Here is a 24146-nt window from a genome sequence, read left to right as displayed (position 1 = left end):
GAAATATGAATATTAATAAGAGGCAGGGATTTTTATCCTCGATAGAAAAGGAAAAAAATGGAAGGATGTCCAATGCTGCAGCGCAAAAATCCGACATTCCTCTATCAAAAATTTTCTGTCTTCTATTGCTTTCTCAATTTCTATCTGTGAAAAATAAGTATAAGATAAAGTATAGTAATATACTGTAGAAAACACTTAGAAGTGTAAGATCGTGTAGAAAAAAATTTAAGATAAGTAAGGCAACTAGACAAAACAACTCTTAAATTTTCTAACTTTGGGGGCTATGAACACAAATTGGGAAGAAAAAAATCTTCCTTTGAGCTTTATGGGTAGTAAAAAAGCTCTTCTTTGAGCTTATTGGGCAGAAAAAAAAGTTGCCTAGGGACAGCTGAAATGCTAAGTCCAAGCAGCAGGAGAAAGTAATTTCTCCCAGAGGCAAAAATGCAGGTGTAAGAAGCCAAAAAAGTTTGAAGTTCAGAAGTTTTGGGAAAAGTTGGTCTTTCTCTCTTGGGAAAACTGCTTACAAACAAAGCTAAAGCTAGCGGGAATGGCACAGTTGCCCGCTTTACTACAAGTCCCAGGTTGATAGGTCCACAGCTGCAGAAAGAAATCTGAGAAAAGCTTTCCTATCAGAGAAAAAACCTTTTTGGGAAAACAGTAAAGCTGAACTGTGTCTGAAGCAGTGGTGCTGCCGAGTCAGAACGCTGTCTGGGGAAAGAGCCCAGCCAGGACAGAACTATCCAGGAGTAAAGCTTTCTTTTCTGTCAGAAAAAGCATCCTGATGAGAAAAGCTTTGTTTCAACTGACTCCCGGTGAGATGAGGTAGCATAGCCCTAAGGGGTGATTGCCTCTGGCATAAGCTCTGTCCTTGAGCACAGGGACAAACAAACAACCCACTGGGGGACTGGGTCAGGTGAAGGCCTGATAAGAAAAAACACCAGTCCTGATGCGAGCTTAGATATGGCAAAAACCTCCCTTGATAAACTTGATTTATGAACACAAACCTCTCAGACCCCGAAAAGGAACAGACAAAAAGCCCCTACCTTCAGTAACAGGAAAAGCTGCCACTTTAGTTTTGGAAACTGTTTCTGGGGTAGAGGAGATAAACTGAGACCAAACTGGGAACTGTCAGGAAGAAAGACTCTGAAGAAACGGAGAAGGGACAGATTCCTCCCCAGAAAATGCATGACCTGAGAAAGCTACTAGAGTTTGAGGCAGATCCCCCCTCCCCAAGCCCCTACCTCCAAAGGCACTAGCAGAGGTACAAAGCAGCCTGAGATATCTGAAGATCTGCATGGGGGGGAGGGGAAGGAACAAGCAAAATGAAATAAAGATCTATCAGTGGGAGAAAAATCTCTCTGAAGGAGCTATGGAAAAGCTCTGTTGTTTTTCACTGACTGGCTAAGGAAGAACACAAGCCCCGAGAGAAGTTGCTGTCAGAAATTGCCCACCTCAGTGCGCACTAACAAGGCAGGTGCACTTCTGATCTGGAGCCAGTGTCAAATGGAGAGACACCTATTGAGGCCAGCGCAGAGAGAGCAGAGATCTTCCAAACGTAAAATGCTTGTTCAAATCTCCCGTTGCAAAACCTCCTGGGCAAGAATTTCTTAAGTGAGTCTGGTAAGAGAGAACCAGAAGTTGACTCTTGGACCCGAAAAGAACTATGGGAAATGAAGTCTGAAAGCTAGCGTGTAGCAATGAGCTGATGAAGAGAAATGCATTCTGGGAAATGTCCAAGATACTGTCCAAAACTTGTCCAAACAATACTTGTCCAAAGATGGCGATACTGTCCAAAAACTTCCCCGCCTCCGATGAAGTTTCTTTTCAAAGCATTGCTAGAAAGCTTAATCTTACCTCTTGAAAACTCAAATCAGACAAAAAGCTACCTATAAGAGCAAACAAGCCATTTAAAAACACTTTAAGAAGCAAGAGAAAGCAGTTTATACATTGAACATTGTCTTAGATATGAAGAAATTTATGGGAATTAAAAACGGTCTTTACTTCTTGAACAAACAGCATGCAATGAGTGATTCCTTTGCAAATCTAGTAAGGAGACAAGGAAATAGGCATTCAAAAAGAAAGGACTGCTTTATAGATGGGAAACAAACCAGAAAATCTAGCTTTCTTTCTTTCTTTCTTTTCTTTTTTTGGTTTTTCAAGATAGGGTTTCTCTGTGTAGCTTTGCGCCTTTCCTGGGACTCACTTGGTAGCCCAGGCTGGCCTCGAACTCACAGAGATCCGCCTGCCTTTGCCTCCCGAGTGCTGGGATTAAAGGCATGCGCCGCCGCCGCTGCCGCCGCCCGACTTCAGAAAATCTAGCTTTCTTACAAAATAGAGTTGGTTCACCTGAAAGTTCCTTATAAGAAATCAATGCTAAATATCACAGCTGCTAATAATGATAATATTAAAGTTAAAGCTAATGAAGTGAAAATACTAAAACATGAAAATGCTTTTCCTCAGAGTAAACTAATAAATATGTTTCATGAAAGAACATTTATGTTATTGACTCCTTTAAATAGTAACAGTTTTTGGTAATATTGGCTAATAAAAATCTGTCAGAAACATCAACATTGTTAAAGAACTCATAGCAAATACAGTTTTAAAAATTAAGAAGGGGAAAATTGTATCAGTTTGATGATGAGTATAAAAAGCAACTAAATCAATTTTCGTGATACTAAGGTTCCATCTTGCAGTCTGGGGATAGTAAGAGTACAAAGAGTCTTCCAGACTGCTGAGGAGTTTGAGACGATTGTACCTAAGTTTCAGCAATGTTTTCAGACCTGTTGAAAGTTGCAGGTCTGGAACCTCACTCCAATTTAGACAACTATCTTCTGATGGAAAAGTGACTTGTTATGGAATAACTAGCTAAGCAATTCAGAAACAGAATATTCCTTACAAGGTTATTCTTTTTTCTTTCTTTTTGGATTTGCTGTAAACGGAGATAGCTCTTAATAGAGTTTTTGTAAAAGATCTCAAATGCATAAAGTACTGTTTAGCAACACTCACTAAATCCCAGAGTTGAGAGAGTTATTAAAGAATTACACTCGTTTCAATCTATCAAGAACTTTTAGAATACCAAAGCTGTCTGTAAGCTCTGAACTTTAGAAATTTGCGTACTTCCTGTTTAGTTAAGAGAATCTTTCTAATAGTGATAATTAAGGGTCAAAAGTAGAAAATTATTCTCTTGTTAGAAAATGTTAAATCTCTAAGTGTTAAGAAATCTTTAGGTGTTTGCTGAGTTAGATATATGATAAGAAGTAAAGATCTGAGTTAAAATAAGTAAGAATATAAGCTTGCAAGAAGTATAAGTAAAAGATGCTAGTTGTAAATCTAAGGTAGTCCTAAGACATGAAGTAATAAGCTTGTAGGAAGTAAAGATGCTAGTTTTAAGTGTAAGTTTAAATAAGAATATAGACTGAGCCGGGCGATGGTGGCGCACGCCTTTAATCCCAGCACTCGGGAGGCAGAGCCAGGCGGATCTTTGTGAGTTCGAGGCCAGCCTGGTCTACAGAGCGAGATCCAGGAAAGGCGCAAAGCTACACAGAGAAACCCTGTCTCGAAAAACCAAAAAAAAAAAAAAAAAAAAAAAAAAAAGAATATAGACTGAATATAAGAAGTAAATAAGAAATATATTTGCTATAGTTTCCTTAAGTAGTATAAATAATTAGACGTTAATATGTTATATGTGAGTTTCTAAAAAAGTTTATACGTTGAATGTGGGTCTAAATGCTTTGCAAGGTATGTTATATGTGAGTTTGTGAAAGTGTAAATGTTAAGTGTTAGTCTATTCTTAATGTATATGGTAAAAAAAAAAAAAAAAAACCCTGAGACACAGAAGATAGTGTCACAGTAGCCTGCAAAGCAGGCAATCTGAGTGATTTTCAAAAGCTCCAGAAGCCACTAAGAAGCTAAGAATGGCGGATGCCAGAACCAGCACAAGGCATCCACAGCTGAGATCTGTGGAAAATCAACACAATGCAGAAAAACCTGAGCTAACAGCAAAGACAGTGCAGTTTAAAATATTACTACAACTAAAAAGGTCTCTGGGGGCTGGAGAGATGGCTCAGTGGTTAAGAGCACCGACTGCTCTTCCAGAGAACCCGAGTTCAATTCCCAGCACCCACATGGCAGCTCACAACTGTCTGTAACTCCAGTTCCAGGAGACCTGACACCCTCACACAGATATACATACAAGGAAAACACGAATGCACATAAAAATAAATAAATCAAAAAAAAAAAAAGAAAAGGTCTCTGACTTGAGAACAAAAGTTGCAGAGACACTTGTTTGAACTAAAATTGTTAACTGCAAAAAGTTTTGGTTGTAAAACGCTTCTTCATATTTAGAAGTGAAAGTCTAATACCAGAATTTACTTTTTTGAACTTTTTGAACTTAAAGAGATAAAACTACGAAAAGTTTTTTGTTATGGATTTCATATTTGGAAGGCTAGTGCCAGAATTTATTATTTGAATTTTAGGACTTAAGAAATGAAATGAACAATAGAGATTTCATTGCAATGTAACAAATTTGAATTTACTTATGGTGATGACTTAGGAACTGTTTTCTGGAATTGTGTTTAAAGTGGAACTGTTTAAATGAAGAAATTTATTGTTTCTACCTAGAATCAAGATGCAGTTTTGTGTATGCATATATTGTAGATGTAACCAACTGTCTTATTAAAATAAAAAACACAAAACCAATGTAAAAGAGAAAGCTGAGAGGTCAGAGCTCAGAGCTAAAATCTTACCTCCTGCGGTGCTCCTACCTCCCCGAAAGAGAGCTACTTCCTGTGTGTATGTCTTTAAATAGTCTTTCTGTTCTGCCTTCTCATTGGTTGTAAACTCAAACACATGACTGCCTCGTCACTGCCTGTAAGTACAGCCCTCCAGGTCTTAAAGGCATATGTCTCCAACGCTGGCTGTATCTCTGAACACACAGAGGTCTACCTAGCTCTTCTACCAAGTGCTGGGATTAAAGGCGTGCGCTGCTGCTGCTGCTGCTGCTGCTGCTGCTGCTGCCGCCGCCGCCGCCGCCGCCGCTGCCACGCTCTTGCTATGGCTCTAATAGCTCTGACCCCCGGGCAACTTTATTTATTAACATACAATGAAAATCACATTTCAGTACAAATAAAATACCACCATAATATATGCTGGTGATTCATGAATTGTTCTGTGTTAAAAATGGAACTGTTTTATGGAACTGTGTAAAAATGAAATTACTTATGGAACTGGTTTTGTTACAAATGGAACTGTTTAAACAGAAAAGTTTGGGTTTTCTAACTAGGCTGGAGATTTTTGCTTAAACAATTATAAAGAAAAGAAAAACTAGTATTCCTTAGTCTATTTAATTTAAAAAATATTTTCTTGTTTGGGTGGATTAATGTCATGTTTTGTTAGTAAGAACTGCAAATGGGGTATACTAAGAGACTACGCTTAAAGTGTAAAGAGTTTTATTAAGAAATGTTGTGGATGTTTGGCTAAAAGTTTTCAAAGTGTTAATGGTTAGATTGAGAATACTGCATCTCAATATGGGTTTACAGGAATTGTGAAAGTTTGGGTTTTCTTCTAACTAGGTTTGAGATTGTTTAAAAAGTTATAAAGAAAAGGGGGAGTTATGAGTGAATTAAGGTTGAATGTATGTTTGCAGAAATTATGTTTAACCTATTGATATTAATGCACCCTGGTTTTGTGGAGTTAAGGGAATATTTAAGTTTGTGAATACATCAGAAGTTTTTCCTATGTTCTGTTAGCACGTTAATTCAAATGGTTCTGTTAAGAGTTTGCTTTGAGATGTAAGATTGAGAGAATTGTGACTATATATAGCAATATTTATGTTAACCTGTTAATGGTAATGATGAAGCTAAGGGATTCTTTAAGTTTGCAATTACATTAAGAGCTTTTGGTTTAGAAAGGTCTTGATGCAGCTAAAGGCTGCTGTAGTCACCTTGGACCTAATCCAAAAAAGAAATGCCATCGTTATCATCCTCTATTCCCATACTGGGAGGTGTAACAGCTATGGAGATTGCTGTAAGCTATTAATAACGAGTTATTTTTTATATATTAAGAAAGAGGGACCTGTGGGAGCCCATTTTCAGGTTCTTCGTGGCTTTACCCAGCAGGTCCTCATAGAGAGGATGAATAGGACCACGGGCCTGAGTGCAGGTGTCTGAGATGGTCTGCACTTGGCTGTACTGGGGGGAGGTCTTTTGCTCCACCACTTGGGCATTTCTATAAATACTCTGGGGCAGAGACAGGGCTCATTGGAATAGGTTCCAGGCCCTCTCGAGGCTATCCTTTATTTTCTATCTGTTTATCTTCACAATCTAAATCCTTCTATCTAATATTTCCTGCTGCTCCCACTCAAGAAAACTCGGGGGAACTGTGGGGTTGGCGGGTAAACGCACTGCAAGTTCCCTACCCTTTTAAAGTTTAAAGATTATTTTTATTTACCTATTTTAAAATTTTATGTGTATGGGAATTTGCCTGCATGTATATCCATGCACTACATGCTTGCCTGGTGCCCAGGGAGGCCAGAAGACATCACTGGATCTCCTGGAACTGGAGTTACAAATGGTTGTGAGCTACCATGCAAGTGCTGGGAATTGAACTCAGGTCCTCTGGAAGAGCAGCAAGTGCTCTTAACTGCTGAACCATCTCTCCAGCCCATGTGCTGGTTTTTTGTTTTGTTTTGTTTTTCGAGACAGGGTTTCTCTGTGTAGCTTTGTGCCTTTCCTGGAACTCACTCTGTAGCCCAGGCTGGCCTCGAACTCACAGAGATCCGCCTGCCTCTTCCTCCCGAGTGCTGGGATTAAAGGTGTGTGCCACCACCGCCCGGCCATGTTTGTTTATTTTTAAAGATTTATTTGTATGTGTCTGTGTGTGAATATATTCCACATGCGTGTAGGTGCGCGCAGAACCAGAAGAGGGCATCAAATCCCTAGAGTTACAGGAGGCTCTGAGCTGCCTCTTGTTGGTAAATGGAGCCTACACTCAGGTCCTCTCCAAGAGCAGCCTATGGCTCAGGTTTACTACTAGCTAGTTCTTACATTTTAAATTAACCCGTTTCTATAAATCTGTGTATTGCCACGTGGCTGGTGGCTTACCGGTACTTTCACATCTTGCTTCTTGGGCAGCTCGCTGGTGTGTCCCCGAATCCACCCTCTTCTCTCTATCTCTGCTTGGATTTCCAGCCTGGCTATCTCCTGCCTTGCTATAGGCCAAAACAGCTTCTTTATTAACCAATGGTAATAAAACATTCATAGCAGAGAGAAAGACATCCCACAGCACCCAATACTGAGGAGAATACAAGGGTCCCATAATTCTTTTAAAATTAAATATCCTACCAATTTAAAATGATACAAAACCCATATTGAGTCCTTTAGGTAACTCATTCTGCAGTGCCTTGAAACAGTGTCTTAAGACCTTATCGTGTGAGTTATTCTCAGTATAACAATCTTGTTGATTAACACGTGTTAGGGTTCTATTGCTGTGATGAGACACCATGACCATGGCAACTCTTGCAAAGGAAAACATCGAATTGAGGTGGTGCCTTACAGTTCAGAGGTTCAGTCACTTTTCATCATGGGAGGGAGCATGGCGGTGTGTGGGTAGATGTGGTGGCATCTTGATCAGAAGGGAACAGGAAGTGGACTATCTCATTTAGCATGGCTTGAGCATATATATATGAGACCTCAAAGCCTGCCTCCACAGTGACACACTTCCTCCAGCAAGGCCACACCTCCTAATACTGCCACTCGCTTTGGGCTTATGGGGCCAATTCCATTCAGACTAGCACATGTTACTGTGATAAACAGAACTTTTGAATCAGACTATATTCTGGTTAATCACTAAGATCTCTATAGACGTCAACCAATCAATTTAGGAGAAATTAGTCTCTAATTCTCAAGCTACTTATTTATTGTTAAAACAAGTTAGTGACAATTTTAAGTGACTTCTATATATTATGGCAAGAAAAAAATTCATGCAGATTTAAGTATAAAAATCTTAACTATGGAAGGTTCTTAGTGATGAATTCATCACCTAGATTCATAGCTGAAGGACTTTCTGTAACCCTGGACTATTTCAGCTTTCTTTTTTTCCATGCCTACGTCACCTCCAAGTTCTTTGCCCTCTTTTGAGTCTGTTTCCTACAAATATGTTGAAGTCCAATATGCTTCTATTTTTGGTATGTTTTTATTGAGATCTTTATACCCACACACATACACACAGTACCATTTTGATCATGGTCACCTCCCAGTGCTCCCCTTAACTCCTCCCAGATCTACCGTCACAGCCCCTCTCCTTCCCAATGCTGTGTCCTCTTTGTTTTTTAAATAATCCACCCAGCCCAGTTGTGCTGACCAATAGCTTGAGGGAGGAGCCGTCCACTGGGATGTGGTGAAGCGACATCCCTCCCATAGAAGGCACTTACTGTCAATGGTTTCTCAGGTAGGAGAAGGCTCACCAGCCATTCCCCGCCTGCCCGCCATGCTGGAATGTCGGCTGGCTTGGTGCGGTGCGGGTCTCATGCATGCACACACGCAGCAACAACTGCTGTGATGCGTGAGTGCAGCGATTCTGTCTTGTCCAGAAGACAGTGTTTGCTCCAGTCCTCACTGACCTGTGGCGTGTCCAGTCTTTTCACTCCTCTTCACCAGTGGTCCCTGAGGCTGGGGTGGAGTGCTGAGCTTTGCACAGACTTATTCTCTTCACATGCATCAGTTGTGAGTTTCTATGCCAACCCTCACCACTGCAAAACAAACACAAGCTGGGGGCTGCACTAATCAGTGGCTAGAGATTGGGATTTAAGGCAGTTTGTTATGATGCCTATTCAGCATATAGTTATAGTTATAGTAAAAGGCTCGCCTCTAGGGTGTGTGGGCTCCTCAACCACAGGCCTTTAGCCACGTTTGCAGAACTAGGCATGCATTTCCTCCTTGGGAGTGGGCTTTAACTCCACGAAGAAAGCATTTGGTTAACCCCATAATATTCATGCCATTGTTTACCTGTGGGCTTATTTTACCATGGTAGTCATTATTATTTTATCTGTCTGTCTATCTATCTATTCATTTTTTAGTTTTTCAAGATAGGGTTTCTCTGTGTAGCCCTGGCTGTCCTGAACTCATTCTCTAGACCAGGCTGGCCTGGACTCAGAGATCACCTGCCTCTGCCTCCTGAGTGCTGGGATTAAAGTCGGCCACCACCATTACCCGGTTTGTGTTAGTCATTATTGTAGCTTACTGGGTTCACAGCTGGGTAAACTGTTAATGATTTTTCTGCTACATTAGCCTACATAAAAATGTATAGTACTAAGGAAGCTAGCCAACAGGGGAAAACTTACTAGTCAATAACTTGATTTTTTTTCCATGCCCCATGGAACAAAGTGTGTGATATCTTCAGCAATGGGGCTTCTTTCTTTTCTTTCTTTTTTTTTTTTCCGAGACAGGGTTTCTCTGTGTAGATTTTGGTGCCTGTCCTGGATCTTGCTCTGTAGACCAAGCTGGCCTCGAACTCACAGAGATTGGCCTGCCTCCCCAAGAGCTGGGACTAAAGGCGTGCGCCACCACTGCCCAGCCAGCAATGGGGTCTTAATATCAAATTCTGGAGGGCAATCAAGACTAATGACAGCTGGGCTTGGTGGCACATGCCTTTAATCCCAGCACTTGGGAGGCAGAGGCAGGTAGATCTCGTGAGTTCAAGCCCAGCTTGGACTACAAAGCAAGTTCCAGGACAGCCAGGGCTACACAGAGAAACCCTGTCTCGAGAAACAGAAACAAGATCAAATCAAAATGAAAGGAAAGCAATGGCAATACCTTGTATCATTTTGGAGGTCTCCAGGACAACCTTTCCCAACAACTAGAGGGAGGTTTCTTTTTTGGGGAACCAATGACTTCCAGGAAGAGCATTAGTCCTTGTGTACTTGTGTAGGGTAACAATGATTAAATGAATAAATGAATATATATTTATTTATTCATATATATGTGAATTTAAATATATAATGCATGCATATTTAGGAAACTTGTAAAAATAGGATCTACATATGGCTTTTCTCAAGTATTTTTGTGGTAATTATTCCCTCCCCTACTTCTCTTTCCTACTCTTCCATTCATCTCTGCTTGAACTTCCCTCTCTTCGTTTCCTATTTGAGGAAGGTGGAGTTTAGAACACAGGTGATATGAAGGGGAAAGGGAGAATATGCTTCCTTTTTATTTCTTTTAATTTTGAGATTATAACATCATTATCTCATTTCTCCCTTCCCTCTCCACCCTCCAAACCCTTCCATATACCTCTTCTTACTCTTGCAAATTTATGTCCTCTTTTTTCATTAATTGTTTTTACATGTCTATATGTATATATATGTATATACATATGTATTTCTAAGAATAACCTTAATTTGTATAATGATACTTGAATTTATGTTTTCAGGGCTGACTGGTACTGTCATCTTTATAAGAATCAGCACTTAGGCACATAATTCAAACCAGGGAATCATGCATATAATATAAAATTTAATAATATCCTGTGGGAGAGTCAGAAATGAAAACGTCAAGGTTTAGCAGTGACTTGCTGAAGATTTCAAAGCCACACAATGGCGTTGTGTTGGCTCTGTTCTACCGTCTCTCTCCCTTTGTTGATTGTGCGAGATGCTGTCAGCACAGTTACAGGATAACACAGCCGCCGACTCAGAACTCATAATATACATCAATATTTGGGATGTTTCTCAGGGCTTTCAGGGTTAAGATCAACCTCTTATGTTAATTTTCAGACTGTCCGAGCTAACACTTAGTTCAGGGTATTTTCCAGCAACAACAGACTGATTATGGAAAGACAAAGCCTCTCACGTGTTGTTTACAAGGAGGTAAATCATCTGTTTTTGCTAGGAATATATTCTATGTCTCTGGCTTAAGAAAAGCACATATATATTTGTGTGTGTGTGCACGTGCACGTGCGCATACGCATATACATACATGATTGTTCACTGTGCACATGTGGAGGCCGGGACAACTTTGTAGAGTCAGTTCTCTCAAGCCTGGCAGCATGTGCCCTTATCCATTGAGCTATCTGTTGGCCCTCAGCCACATTTTTTATAATGTAGAATCCATGATGGAGTTCAGTGTTGGATGTAACATGAAGGCAGTTATGTTACTGGTATAGAAAAGGTCTGAAGCATTAATTTAGTTAATCTTTATCAATAAAAATCAGGAGTCATATATTAAGATAAAAACTTGAAAGATCAGAGAAGCAGGGGAGCAGCCACCAGTGACTTCCTACCTCTTCCGTTCTTCTGTCCAAAAGGGCCGATGTAGTGATATATTGTGTATTGTGTATCAAATAAAGCATGCCTGAGGATCAGAGGACAGAGCCAGCCACTAGATTAAACATAGAGGCCAGGCAGTGGTGGCACATACTTTTAATCCTAGCACTCAGGAGGCAGAGATCCATCTGGATCTCTGAGTTCAGGGCCACACTGGGCTACATGAGATTGATCCAGTGTAGGAGAGAAACAAAGCCAGGCAGTGGTGGCACACTCCTTTAACCCCAGTATTTGGGAAGCACACACGCCATTAATCCCAGCACTAGGAAGGTTGAGATAGGAAGTGAAATGGCTGGGCAGAGAAGGGCATATAAGGTGTGAGGAGACAGGAACTAGAGACCCTTTCGTCTGAGGACTCAGGTATTCAGAGGTTCTGTGGAGTTGGCGAGGTGAGAAGTAGTTATGGCTTGTTCCTTTGTCTCTGATCTGTAGTCAGATGGTTTCTCCAGTCCTGCCAGGCCCCTGAAGTCCCATGGCCCACTTATAAAATAATCATTCAGAAGCTTATATTAATTATAACTGCTTGGCCATTAGTTCAGACTTATTACTGACTAGCTCTTACACTTAAATTAACCCATAATTCTTATCTATGTTTAACCATGTGGCTTGGTACCTTTTCTCGGTTCTGCCTTGACATCTTGCTTCCTTTATGTCTGGTTGGTGACTCCTGACTCAGCCTTCATCTTCCCAGAATTCTCCTCATCTGCTTGCCCCGCCTATACTTCCTGCCTGACTACTAGCCAATTAGCGTTTTATTTATCAACCCATCAGAGCAACACAGTAAATGCTGAAAGATCAGTTCTGTGGGATATCATTCTCCCCAATATCTGGCTCCGGGTTTTTATTAAAAGATCATTTAGAATTCGTGTAACAGGCCAAGATCTTCTCTCTGCCCCTCCATATCACTTTCTGTTTCCTCTCTGTACAGAGCTCCCAACCTCTATGGTTAACTACTGGATAGCTCCACCCTCCGACTCCAAGCAAGCCTTATTTGTCAGAGCACAAACAAAATATCACACATTTCCCTCTTTTTGTCTAAATAAAATAACTAACATAGAAAAACTATATACAATAAGTACAATATATACAGGCAATTATTGCATTAACAATGTCTAGTCCATTAGCATTTGACAGATTCAGAGAAAATACTCCATTATCTATTCTATCTTGGTGAGTCCAAAGTATTGTACATAATTCACTTTCTATCCTGACTTGCATTACCAACCCAAAACTATCTTTTTATGTCTCTCAACCTTATACACTTGACAGTTCTTTTGTGAGTTTCTTTTCTGAATTTGTTAACAAAGAAAACTATAACTATCTAGTCTTCAACTCCATCAGAGACCTGAGAAGGATATAATATTACCTGAGTAAACAGGAAATACAGAGCTAACAACTTCTAAAAATGACAGAAACAGCTGGCTACCTAGTAGGTACAGTCAGGTTCTCTGTAACAATGGGGCATCCACCTTCATCTTCAGCCTGCCTAGAATATCTGACAGACTTTTCTGTAAAGCAGGAATTTTGAAGGACTGTCCTACCTTGTCTTGGCAAGGATCAGCAGTCCTTTTGTGTCCTGCTTGTTCCATTTGTTGTTTTGAGAAAGTGTTTCTCTGAGTAGCTTTGGAGCATGTCCTGGAACTCATTCTGTAGACCAGGTTGGCCTCAAACTCAGAGATCCACCTGGCTCTGCCTCCCCAGTGCTGGGATTAAAGACATACCACCACCACCCAGCCTGCTTGTCCAATTTGGACATCATACTGTCAGCAGTCAATTCAAGGGCACTTTCTTGCCCAGTGGCTAACTTTTGTAACAAAGTCCCTGTGGAGTTTCTCTGATGCCCATCATCTTTAAAGTAGATTGGTGCTGCCAGGAGCAGACATGTCTCATTGTCATAAAAAAAATTACACACACAAAACCTTATGTTATTAAAACATCTTAAATGCCATATTTTGTAGTTCTCTGAAATGTTTGAAGATCACCTGTCTGTCTAAAATATATCTGTTTGACCCCAAAAACGTACCTAACATGACTAAAAGTTTGATTGCTATAGGTGACTAACTACTAACCTGCATTTCTTTTTTACCTAAGTAGTTTGTAATAATAACTTCAAGGACTAGAAATTTACATTACATTGTTGAATGAGCTGTATAGGTACAATATCTTGAGCAAGAGTAGAAACGTATGTACAGTGTGTTCTAACAAAAATAACCTTAAATTTGTATTAATATACAAAAATGTCTTAAACAAGATTAGAAGCATAATACAGTATAGCAAAAATGACCTCAGTTTGTATCAATGTGCAAAAAAACCTTATCATTGTAAAATATTAAAGATTAGTAGTTGCTTTTTAAAAGTAGATTCAATAATCTAACCTTTTAGCCTATTTCTCTATCCCCCACTTTTTCTTTTTAGAACAAGATCCTTGAATCTAATCTCCTTTGCTCAGCTTTTTTCCTGGCCATTACCAATTACAACTTGTAACCAACCCCCCAAATGATGATAAATATCCATAACCCACTGAACAACCAAAAACCGCACACCCTACCTCTTGGGAATGTGGGCATGGTTTTCTTAAAATTACTTCCTTTTGTCTGGGGGTGATGGCATCTTTAGGGGACCTTGAAAAAAAAGTTAGGATTATTGTCAAGTCCTGGGAGAGCTAGCTGTATCATTGGTTGCCCAGACTGTGTAATGGGAAAATGCAGGCTTGTCTCAAGTTGTGGCTGGAGTAACCTGTGAGACTGGACCATCTCAGCTAGCCACCTTGAAATTGTCCCAAGCAATTTGTAGTCGTAAGGTGGTAGTTTTCAGCTTAGTGGCATCACCACAGTCCAGGTGCAATCCTCATTGTGGAGCCCCATCCTCCTTTTGGAGACTTCAAAGGTTGCTGTTAGACATAATCATGGTTCACTGCAGAAATTTTAAACATTTTAAATGTCATGTGCAAGAAATGTCAAAGAGGTTAAAGGACCATAATTTGTTACATACATCCATAGTACAAAAATTTAATTCCTAGTTACCTGATAGAGACTCAGACTTGAAATCATGTACAGGAAGCTAGATGAAGCCTTTTTCTAGAATTAGTACTCTAGATGACCATAAATGGATTGGATATTGTTATTGTAATTCTTGCTTGATAACTTTTTTTTTGGGGGGGGGGTGTTTTCAAGATAGTCTTTCTCTGTGTAGTTTTGGTGCCTCTCCTGGATCTTGTGCTGTAGACCAGGCTGGCCTCGAACTCAGAGATCCACCTGCCTCTGCCTTCTGAGTGCTGCGATTAAAGGCGTGCACTGCCACCGCTTCTTGGCATGCTTGATAACTTTTGTTGTATGTAGTTTTACTATAAAACCTTCCTTTTTATTTAGACCAAAAGGGGGAAATGCTGTGGAACAATCCTTTTCTACACTGTGAACATGTATTACTCTCATTGACTAATCAAAAGCTGACAGGCATGTAGCTGGGCAGGAATTTAGGTGGGAAAGCCAAACAGAGAATGATGGGAAGGAGGGCAGAGTCAGGGAGGCGCCAGCCAGCCACCCAGGAAGCCAGATGTGGTAGAGGACAGGTAAAGCCATGATCCATGTGGCAATACATTGATTAATAGAAATGAGTTAATTTAAGTGTAAGAGTTAGCTAGTGACAAGCCTGAGCTATCAACCGAGCATTTGTAATGAAAGCCTCTGTGTGGTAGTTTGGGAGGCGGCTGCTGGGTATTTGGGACTGGGCGGTCGGGACAAAAAACATGAGTTTGCAAAGGTCTGATAAAGACAGGAAAATAATGAAGGGGAATCTGACAGGTGTGTGCCATCTGGTGGAGGTGGCTCTTCAGTGGTGGACCGTGGAAAGGGAGGGGCTTGTGTCCTCAGGGCAAGCACTGGCTCCTGCACGAGTGAAATAGACCCACACTCCCTTGGGCTGTCATGTGACTTTGTGAGCTATCCTATGCTGAGGTCCTCTGTGGTTAAAAATACTCCCATGTGAGGAGATTGCCTGAGGGTGCTGTCGAAGCTGGATGTTGTTCAACTGCCCAGTTGAGAGTGAACAGGAGTGAGCAGAAACCAGGAAAGAGTAGCTGAGTTGGAGTCTAGTTCCACCAGAGCTCAGCCTGGAGCCTCGGAGAGGGTGCCCAGCAGCCTCATGGGGACGTCTGCACCTGGCCTAGATGATGGCTTTCCGTAGCTGTGTAGAGGAGACCCTTCAGTTAAACTTCCCCGGCTTATGTGCTCTAGCACCTTTCAGGGCCCCTGCAGTTAGGGCAAAATCACAAGCAAGTGGCGAGGAGATGCCTGAGAAGCTGCCTAGGATCTCAGCCGGTGCTCTGACTGCTGAGCCATTCTCTAGCCCAACTGTGTATGTGGTGGTTTGATAGAAAATGGTCCCCAGGGCTGGAGAGATGGCTCAGCCGTTAAAGGCTAGGCTTACAACCAAAAATATAAGAAAATGGTCCCCAAAGGGAGTGACACCATTAGGCCTTGTTGGAGGAAGTGTGTCACTGTGGAGGCCGGCTTGAGGTTTCAGTCTCATACATGTACAATCCATGTCCAGTGAGACAGACCTCTTCCTGTTGCCTGTGAGTGAAGATGTAAGAACTCTCAGCTCCTTCTCTAGCACCATGTCTCACTGCGTGCCGCCTTGCTTCCCACCATGACGATAATGGACTAAACCTCTGAACTGTAAGCCAGCCATCACAATTAAATATAAATTCCTTTATAAGAGTTGCTGTGGTCATGGTGTCTCTTCACAGCAATAGAAGCTCTAACTGAGACAGTGTATGTTCTTATCAGTAGTTTCTTTGTTGTTGTTGCTTTTATAAACGATGATTTATTGGTGTGTGTATTGGTCTGAGTTCATGTGCACATGTGTGCCTCTGCATCAGATGTCCTTTGCTGTTCTTTGTCTCATTCTTTTCCCCCGAACCTGCGGTGTTGTGGAATATTTGTTCAACCATGTAAAGATGTGTTGCATTTGTTTAATTATGTAAAGATGTGTTGCTACTTTACCTTGTCTGCCTAAGGCACCTGATTGGTCTAATAAAAAGCTGAAAGGCCAATAGCGAGGGAGGAGTTTTAGGTGGGACTTCTGGTCAGGGAGAATAAGGAGGAGGAGGAATTTAGGCTTGGGGGAAGAAAGAGACACTATGGAGACTCCAGGGGCCAGCCAGACACGAGGAAGCAGGAAAGTAGGATGTACAGAATGAAAGAAAGGGAAAAAGCCCTGAGTCAAAATATAGAAGGTAAATAGAAACAGGTTAAATTAAGGTAAAGAAGCTAGTGTGACAAGCCTAAGCCAAGGTCAAGCATTCAAAATCAAGTCTGTGTCTTTATTGGGAGCTGGCTGGCAGCCCAGAGAAAGTGCCGACTATGCTGTGGCTTGCATTTTGTTGGCTAGGTTTGGAGACAAAGGGTCCAGCAGTTCTCCTGTCTGCCCAGCTCAGAGCAGGGTGTAAACATTTGTGGGACAGCCTGGGTTGTGATGTGGGTCCTGGAATGCAAACTCCAGCCTTCTTCACCACAGGGTGTAGATGTAACCAACCATCTTATTAAATAAAAAACAGAGCCAATACAGAGATGAAAGCCAAGAGGTCAGAGCAACAGCTAAGAGCTAAAAACCTTACCCTTCACTGTCGCTGTACCTCTCCGAAAGAGACCTGCTTCCTGTGTCTGTCTTTTTTTATAGATTTTCTATTCTGCCTTCTCATTGGTTGTAAACCCAACCACATGACCGCCTAGTTACTGCCTGTCTGTACAGACCTCCAGGTCTTCTATGGTTGGTATTGAGATTAAAGGTGTGCGTCTCCAATACTGGCTGTATCCTTGAACACACAGAGACCTACCTAGCTCTGCCTGCCAAGTGCACCACCACCGCCCAGCTTTCGCTATGGCTCTAATAGCTCTGACCCCCGGGCAACTTTATTTATTAACATACAAATCACATTTCAGTACAAATAAAATATCACTATAACAGGGCCCTCTTCTCTGCCTTTGGAGCTCTTTGGTAGAGGCAGGTTCTCACAGACCAGGTTGGCCTGTGACCCGCTGTGCTGCTGAGTGGGCCCCTGAGCTTCTTGATCCTCCTGCCTCCCGAGTGCTGCTGACAGTCACGTGTTACATGCCTGGCTCCATTGTGAAGGTTGTTTGTTGGTCACTCTGAATGCTTCTGGCGTGGGTCCTGCTAGAGTCTGCATTGCTTGCTTCCTGCTAAGTGACGCAGGAGTTTAGGCAGGGCCCAGGGTCCAGGGTTGGACAGGACAGGACAGGACAGGACAGGTGAGCTCTTTGGCTCCGTGTGGTTCCTTCAGCTGACAAGCAGGGCCATCTTGAAGCACTCGCAATAGTCTTGTGTCATGTGGGGCCTCATTCCTTGGGGCGTCCCTTCTCTCTGCACCCGCTCCCTGGAGCTTTTGTGGAGAGAGCAGAGACTGTCAGTTGGGTGCGGGTCAGACCCTGCTGACCCGCCGTGGGGTTTCCAGTTTCTGCTTTGTTCTCTGATGGATTCCTTTGTCTCGTCTGCTTGTTTTCTCAGAACTTTGTTCTCCCCCAAGAGATGATCATCGAGGTCAAGGGAGAAGATGCTGGGTCACTGGACATCGTGCCCCAGGTGAGTTGGGCGGGACCCATTCCTTTTCCTGGAGAGGTGGGCGTGGTGGTGAGTGGGAGAAGCAAGTCAGAGGGCGCTGGGACAGGATTAGAGAGGGAATGGAACCAGAGTGGCCAGGCTGGCGAGAAGTGGGTGAGGTTCTGTCATACATTCATGGGGCCCAGTGCCAACCTGTATTTCTGAAAAGCTGAGCATTGAATGCTTGTAATCCAGGCACTGGGGAGGTGGAGGCAGGGGGACCCATGGGACTCGCTGGCCAGCCAGTCTAGCCACATGGGTGGGCACCAGGTTCAGGGAGAGACCCTGTCTCAAAAAAATAAAATAGAGAACAAATGAGAAAATGGTCAACCCAGGGTTCACACAAGTGTGCACACCCCCCCCCACACACACACATATAAGAGTGAGCAGCACTGCAAGGATTCTGCAGGTGGAGGAGTTGAGATTTGGAGGATTAGATTTGAGGCCTGGCCTGGAGCTCGGTGGTGGTGTTTGTTAGCGTGCACAAGGCCCACGGTTTTACTACTGTATTTCTGCACGGGTGTGTGTGTGTGTGTGTGTGTGTGTGTGTGTGTGTGTGTGTGTGTACATGTAAGCACAAAAACTCTGGCCACAGCCTGTTTGTAGAGGTAGAGTCTTTCATTCCTCCTGTGGGCCCCAAGGTTGTCAGACCTGGTGGTTCCGTGCCTCTCCTCTCTGATCCATCTCACCAGCCCTAGTAACCAACCAGTCAGGAGATTTGCCAGAAAGCTGCCAAGTCACCTATCCTAGGGTATGCGCATGGCGGAAATAAAACTCTGCCTCAGGATGGAAGGCATGAGCCAGAGCCTGAGACCGCTCCTCTGAGCACAGCACACTTGTGCGGCACATGAAGGCTCCCGTTCCTCTGTCACATACAGACACAGGATGGCACCAAATGATAAAAATCTAGGGGCTGGAGAGATGGCCCAGTGATTAAGAGCATTGGCTTCTCTTCTGGAGAACCCAGGTTCAATTCCCAGCACCTACATGGCTGCTCAAAAGAGTGAGTAACACTAATCCCAGGGCACCCGATGCCCTCTCCTGCCTCTGCAGGCACCGAACACACATGGTGCAATACACACCAGCAGGCAAGACATCCATTCACATAAAATAATAAAAGTAAATAAATAACTTGAATTTTAAAGAGATTTATTTACATTATTTTATGTATGTGAGTGTTTTGTGTACATGTATGTGTACTACATGTGTGCCTCTTACCCGTGGAGGTCAGAAGAGGATGTTAGATCCTCTGGAATTAAGTTACAGATGTTTGTGAGCCACCATGTGGGTGCTGGGAATTGAACCCTGGTCTTCTACAATAGCAACAGGTGCTCTTGACCATTGAGCCACCTCTCCAGCAGCCCTTACATAACTTCTGTCAAGGCTGGGAACATGGCTTAGTGGTAGAGTGCTTGCCTATCCTGTGTGAGGGTCTGGGTACAGTCCCTACACTGAAATAGATGATTGATAGATAGATAGATAGATAGATAGATAGATAGATAGATAGATAGATAGATAAAAAGGTGAAGAGAATTTGTATACTTTTTCAGTGTTCCTCTCTGAGGTGTTTCTGACTTGGGTGGGATGCTTTGGCTGCAGATAATCTAAGGATAACCGCCCTGTGGTTAAAGCCTCCATCCATGAACACTAGAAACAAACAAAACCATGTCCAGCTAAGAAGGAGTGTGTGTGTGCTGTTCCAGGAAAGCACAGACTTTAAGATTGTGACCGTGGACCTCACTGAGGAGGAACAGAGCACCTGGCCCAATGCCCAGAGAACCCCAGAGAGAAGTGTGATCCTGGAGGGCCACGGGGACCTGTGGGGTGAGTACTTAGCCAGATGCAAAGAAGAGGTGTCTACTGATGCTTTCCTTTCCCATGAAGAAGGTGAGAGGCTCAGTAGCCAGATTGATGTTTTTACATTTCTTTCTTTTATGTGCTCATGAACACCATAGTGTGCAGGTGAAGCTCAGAGGTCAACCTGCAGCACTGACTCCCTGGCCGAGTACCCCAGAAGCCTTTCCTATTGTTCCTGGAGATGCTGCAGGGATAATTTATTCTGGAATTCTCACACCGGACCTGGACCTGGTGCTCTTGCACATTGGTTGTTTCTGCAGCCCTAAGAAACTCGGGGTGTTCTCTAGCTCACAGTGTCTTTCCTGTTATCCTCGGGGCACTCCTGCTGCTGCTTCCTGGGAATGTTAGGGGATCGCTGGTGACTGGAGAGGCTGGGGATCCCCAGGGCCTGAGGAACATGGGAAAACTTTGAAAACCTGGTTGCATTGGAAGGCCTGGGGACATTTGGAGACCTTGATGTGTTGGGGGAGGGTGCTATGGGTACTTGGAGATCTGGGGGCACTGGCAGACCATCGGTCATTTGGAAACCTGAGTTGGAAAACACTGATCATTCATAGGCTCTTGTAGTCAGTTCTTCAGGCTTGAATAACTTCTAATACAGGTGACCATGTTCCACTCTGGGAACAGAAATTTATATAAAATATAATTTATTAGCATGGTGGTGGTGGTGCATGCCTTTAATTCCAGCTCTCAGAAGCAGAGGCAGGTGGATCTCTGTGAGTTTGAGGCCAGCCTGGTCTACAGAGTGAGTTCCAGGACATCCAAGACTACACAGAGAAACTCTGTCTCGAATAAACAAAAGAGAACAACAACAATAATTGTGTGTGTATGTGTGTGTGTATATATAGCAGGTGGCACTATCAGAAGATTCTAGAAACCAGAAATTGGGGTCTGGTTTGGAGAAAGTCGTCATTTCCTTCGTATGCCTTTGCAGATTATACCTGTACTCCGGTCTCCATCTATGATTTCTAGCTTCTATGAATTGGATCCTCTGCACACTCCTGTTGACATCATGTTCTGCACAAGCCCCTGAGGCTAAGGCAGAGTAATTAATTTTGGATTGAACCTTCTGAACCATGTGCCAAAGTCTTCCTGCTGTAGACTTGTTACTGCTGGGCACTTGGTCACAGTGGTGATGTCTTGTTTTTACTATCTTGCAGCCTTGCCAGCTGTGCATGGAGTAGAAGAAACCACCCCAAAGCAGACTGTCTCTGATGAAGAAACATCCCATGGAGTGAAGATGGGGGGCTTGGCAAGAGAGGATCCTTGGCTTTCTTCTTGTGAAGAAGTTCCTGCTCCTAAGGAACAGTTGAAGAGACAACAGGAAAAGCAAGAGGAAGAGGCCTTTACCCAGGGGAGAGCTGACACTCCTGGCATGGTCTACAGGCCTGACGAACTTGACAGGAGTTGCCTGAGTTCTAGCCGGCTTTCGTCCCCCGTGATACCTCACAGAAACCATTTTCATAAACAGGCATCACATGTTAAAAAGTTACATGGCGATGCTGTTGCAAGCAATCATCAGAAGATGAGTGATACTATAGATCTCTCCAAAGATGACAAATGCAGAAATTTCCCTCAGAGCATTCATCTCACTCAGTTTACAAGGACCCCAAAAGGAGATAAATCCTATGAATTGAATGGCCGTGTTCAATCTTTTGGCCGTGGTACACCCCTCAATGTACATGATAAAGTTCGTATAGAAGGTAAAACCTTTGGCTTTAAAGGGCACGGGCAAGTTTTGAACCATAACATATCCCTAAGTGAACAACCGAGGATTCTTGTTAAAGAGGGCCAGTATAAATGTAGTAAAACTGCCCCAGGTCCATCTCTTCCTCAGAACATGAGAAACTATTCTGAAGAGAAACGTTTTGAATGTAAGTATTGTGGCAAGTCCTTCAGTTGGAGTTCACATCTCATTGCACACCAAAGAACTCATACAGGGGAGAAGCCTTACAAATGCAACCTGTGTGGAAAGTTCTTTACCCGGAGTTCACATGTCGTTTCTCATCAGAGAATTCATACCGGAGAGAAACCATACAGATGCAATCTGTGTGGGAAATCCTTTACCCAGAGGTATGTTCTTGTGGTGCATCAAAGAACTCATACCGGCGAGCGGCCTTATGAATGCAACCAGTGTGGGAAGTCATTCAGGCAAAGCTACAAACTTATTGCACATCAAAGGACTCATACCGGAGAGAAGCCATACGAATGCACTCAGTGTGGGAAGTCATTCATCCAGAGTTATAAACTTATCGCACATCAGAAAATTCATTCTGGAGAGAAACCGTATGAATGCAGTCACTGTGGGAAGTCCTTTAGTCAGAGCTATAAGCTTGTTGCACATCAGCGGACTCACACAGGAGAGAAACCTTTTGAGTGTAATTACTGTGGGAAGTCCTTCAGTTGGAGCTCTCAGCTGGTGTCCCATCAGAGGACACACACCGGAGAGAAACCGTACGAGTGCGGCGAGTGTGGGAAGTCGTTCAATCGCAGTTCCCATCTTGTCATGCATCAAAGAACGCACACCGGAGAGAAGCCGTATCAGTGCAAGCAGTGTGGGAAGTCCTTCAGTCAGAGCTACGTTCTGGTTGTCCATCAGAGGACACACACTGGAGAGAAGCCCTATGAGTGCAGCCAGTGTGGGAAGACCTTCAGGCAGAGCTCCTGCTTCACGCAGCATCAGAGAACTCACACTGGAGAGAAGCCCTATGAGTGCAACCAGTGTGGGAAGACGTTCAGCCTCAGTGCCCGTCTCATCGTCCACCAGCGAACTCATACTGGGGAGAAACCTTACAAATGCAGCCAGTGTGGGAAAGCGTTTATTAGCAGTTCTAAGCGCAGTAGGCACCAGGCTACTCACAGTGAGGAGTCCTGTAAGTCCTGACAGCTCACTCCTGTCAGTCCAGCCTCTGTTATACCGGGGGGAAGAATGCACACAGACCCTTTCAGTACCCCTGTGCTGCTGGCAGAGAGGAGGAAGGCTTTTAGTTTGAGAGGTGAGGATACGTGGCCCCTGGAGAAGAAAAGCCGTGAGGCGCCCACGGAGGAGCTCTCTTGCGTGGCTCTGTGCAGGCGTCATCCGTCAACTGGTCTCAGAAGCCTGCCTGCTGACTGGCAGAAGCGGCTTCCCAAAGCACTTGAGAAGGCAGAAGCTAGCCCCAGAAAAGTTGAAATTAGAGTAAATGAGCTTAGTTCAGATGCCCTCTTGTTTGAGAGTTCTGGGTTGGGCCTCGAGACGTGGCTTCTCTGTTGTAAAGCTGGCACTCTGTGAGTGTAGCTCAGAAGGTGTGCGCCACAGGCCATCAGGAAGCCCTCCCAGCTTCCTGTGTCTTCCCCTTCGTGCTGCTGGCTCACTGAGCCATGTTCTCACACCTCATCTCCCCACCCAGAATCCCCATGCTTGTTCACTGCAGGCAGACGAGCTTTTCAATCTGTCACTCATACAGGCTTGAGCAGTCAGGCTCCAGTCATAGCCCAAGGGTAAACTCACTCTGGCATACCCTCCCGTCATGTTTCAGGAGCTGCTTTTCCATCTCAGTGAAGCTTTCTTTGCTCTTCTGCAAACCTCACTAGTTACTCCTTTCAATTCAGAGATAACAGGAGCCACTGCCTCAGAGTTACAGGTGGCCATTGAGTTTCCAGGGCCCTAGTCCTCTGAGCTAAGCTCATCTAAGCCAAGAAATAGGCTCCGTCGCGCTCAAAGCCCCCACACCATTGCCATGTATGCTGGCCTCGAGCTGCAGATTTTTGGAAATTCACACCCAAAACCCATCACTAGTGAGGCTGAATCAAGATGATTGTAAGTTCAATGTAGCCTGCGTTATATAGCAAGACTCTCTCAAAGAAAAAGAAAAAACAAACGACCTGTGTGTGTGTGCTCCTGCAAACAATAAATGCTGCTTTTCCATGAAGAAAGCACTCAGATCTGAATTTCAGATAAACTAAATCTAAAACCAAAGGCCTTTCCCAAAAAGTCTAAGTGAAATGCTGACTGTAGTGAATGTGTGGTGGTGACTCATAGGGTTATTGTTTTCATAATGTAATATTGGGAAACAATATTAGACCATGTCAGTCTGCATAATTTCCCTGATGGTTATTTTGTAATCTGATTGTACACTTCTGTAACCAGTGAAGATTTTCTACTGTGAAGGCAAAACCGATAGGAAATGAAATACTTGCCAAGAGTATAGAGAATATCTGGAAGAGCCTTGGTAAATGTTTGTGTAGCTTGAAGTTGGAAAGGGATCATGGGTCTATTTATTTGATACTGTTGTTCATGTTGTCATCTTTTGGAGATGCATGTTGTACTATAACCAATGGTACAGGAATAAAAATTGATGAGAAACAACGAAGAAACAGA

The 24146-nt window shown here is 43.2% G+C and overlaps 1 protein-coding gene across 2 annotated transcripts in view; it reads left to right on the top strand.

Annotated features, from left to right (window-relative positions):
* Positions 1-24146, top strand: part of Znf180 (zinc finger protein 180) — a 29506-nt gene extending 5360 nt beyond the window's left edge. For both annotated transcript variants that reach the window (XM_028893834.2, XM_037201614.1), the window contains 3 exons: positions 17837-17911; positions 19633-19753; positions 20947-24146. In XM_028893834.2, the coding sequence (XP_028749667.1) occupies positions 17837-17911; positions 19633-19753; positions 20947-22670 (1920 nt within the window). In that variant the 3' untranslated portion in view covers positions 22671-24146. The remainder of the gene's footprint in view (positions 1-17836; positions 17912-19632; positions 19754-20946) is intronic.

Source organism: Peromyscus leucopus, chromosome 1 (assembly GCF_004664715.2).
Source record: "Peromyscus leucopus breed LL Stock chromosome 1, UCI_PerLeu_2.1, whole genome shotgun sequence".
Lineage (NCBI taxonomy): Eukaryota > Metazoa > Chordata > Mammalia > Rodentia > Cricetidae > Peromyscus > Peromyscus leucopus.
This window is presented reverse-complemented; position numbering and strand designations above follow the sequence as displayed.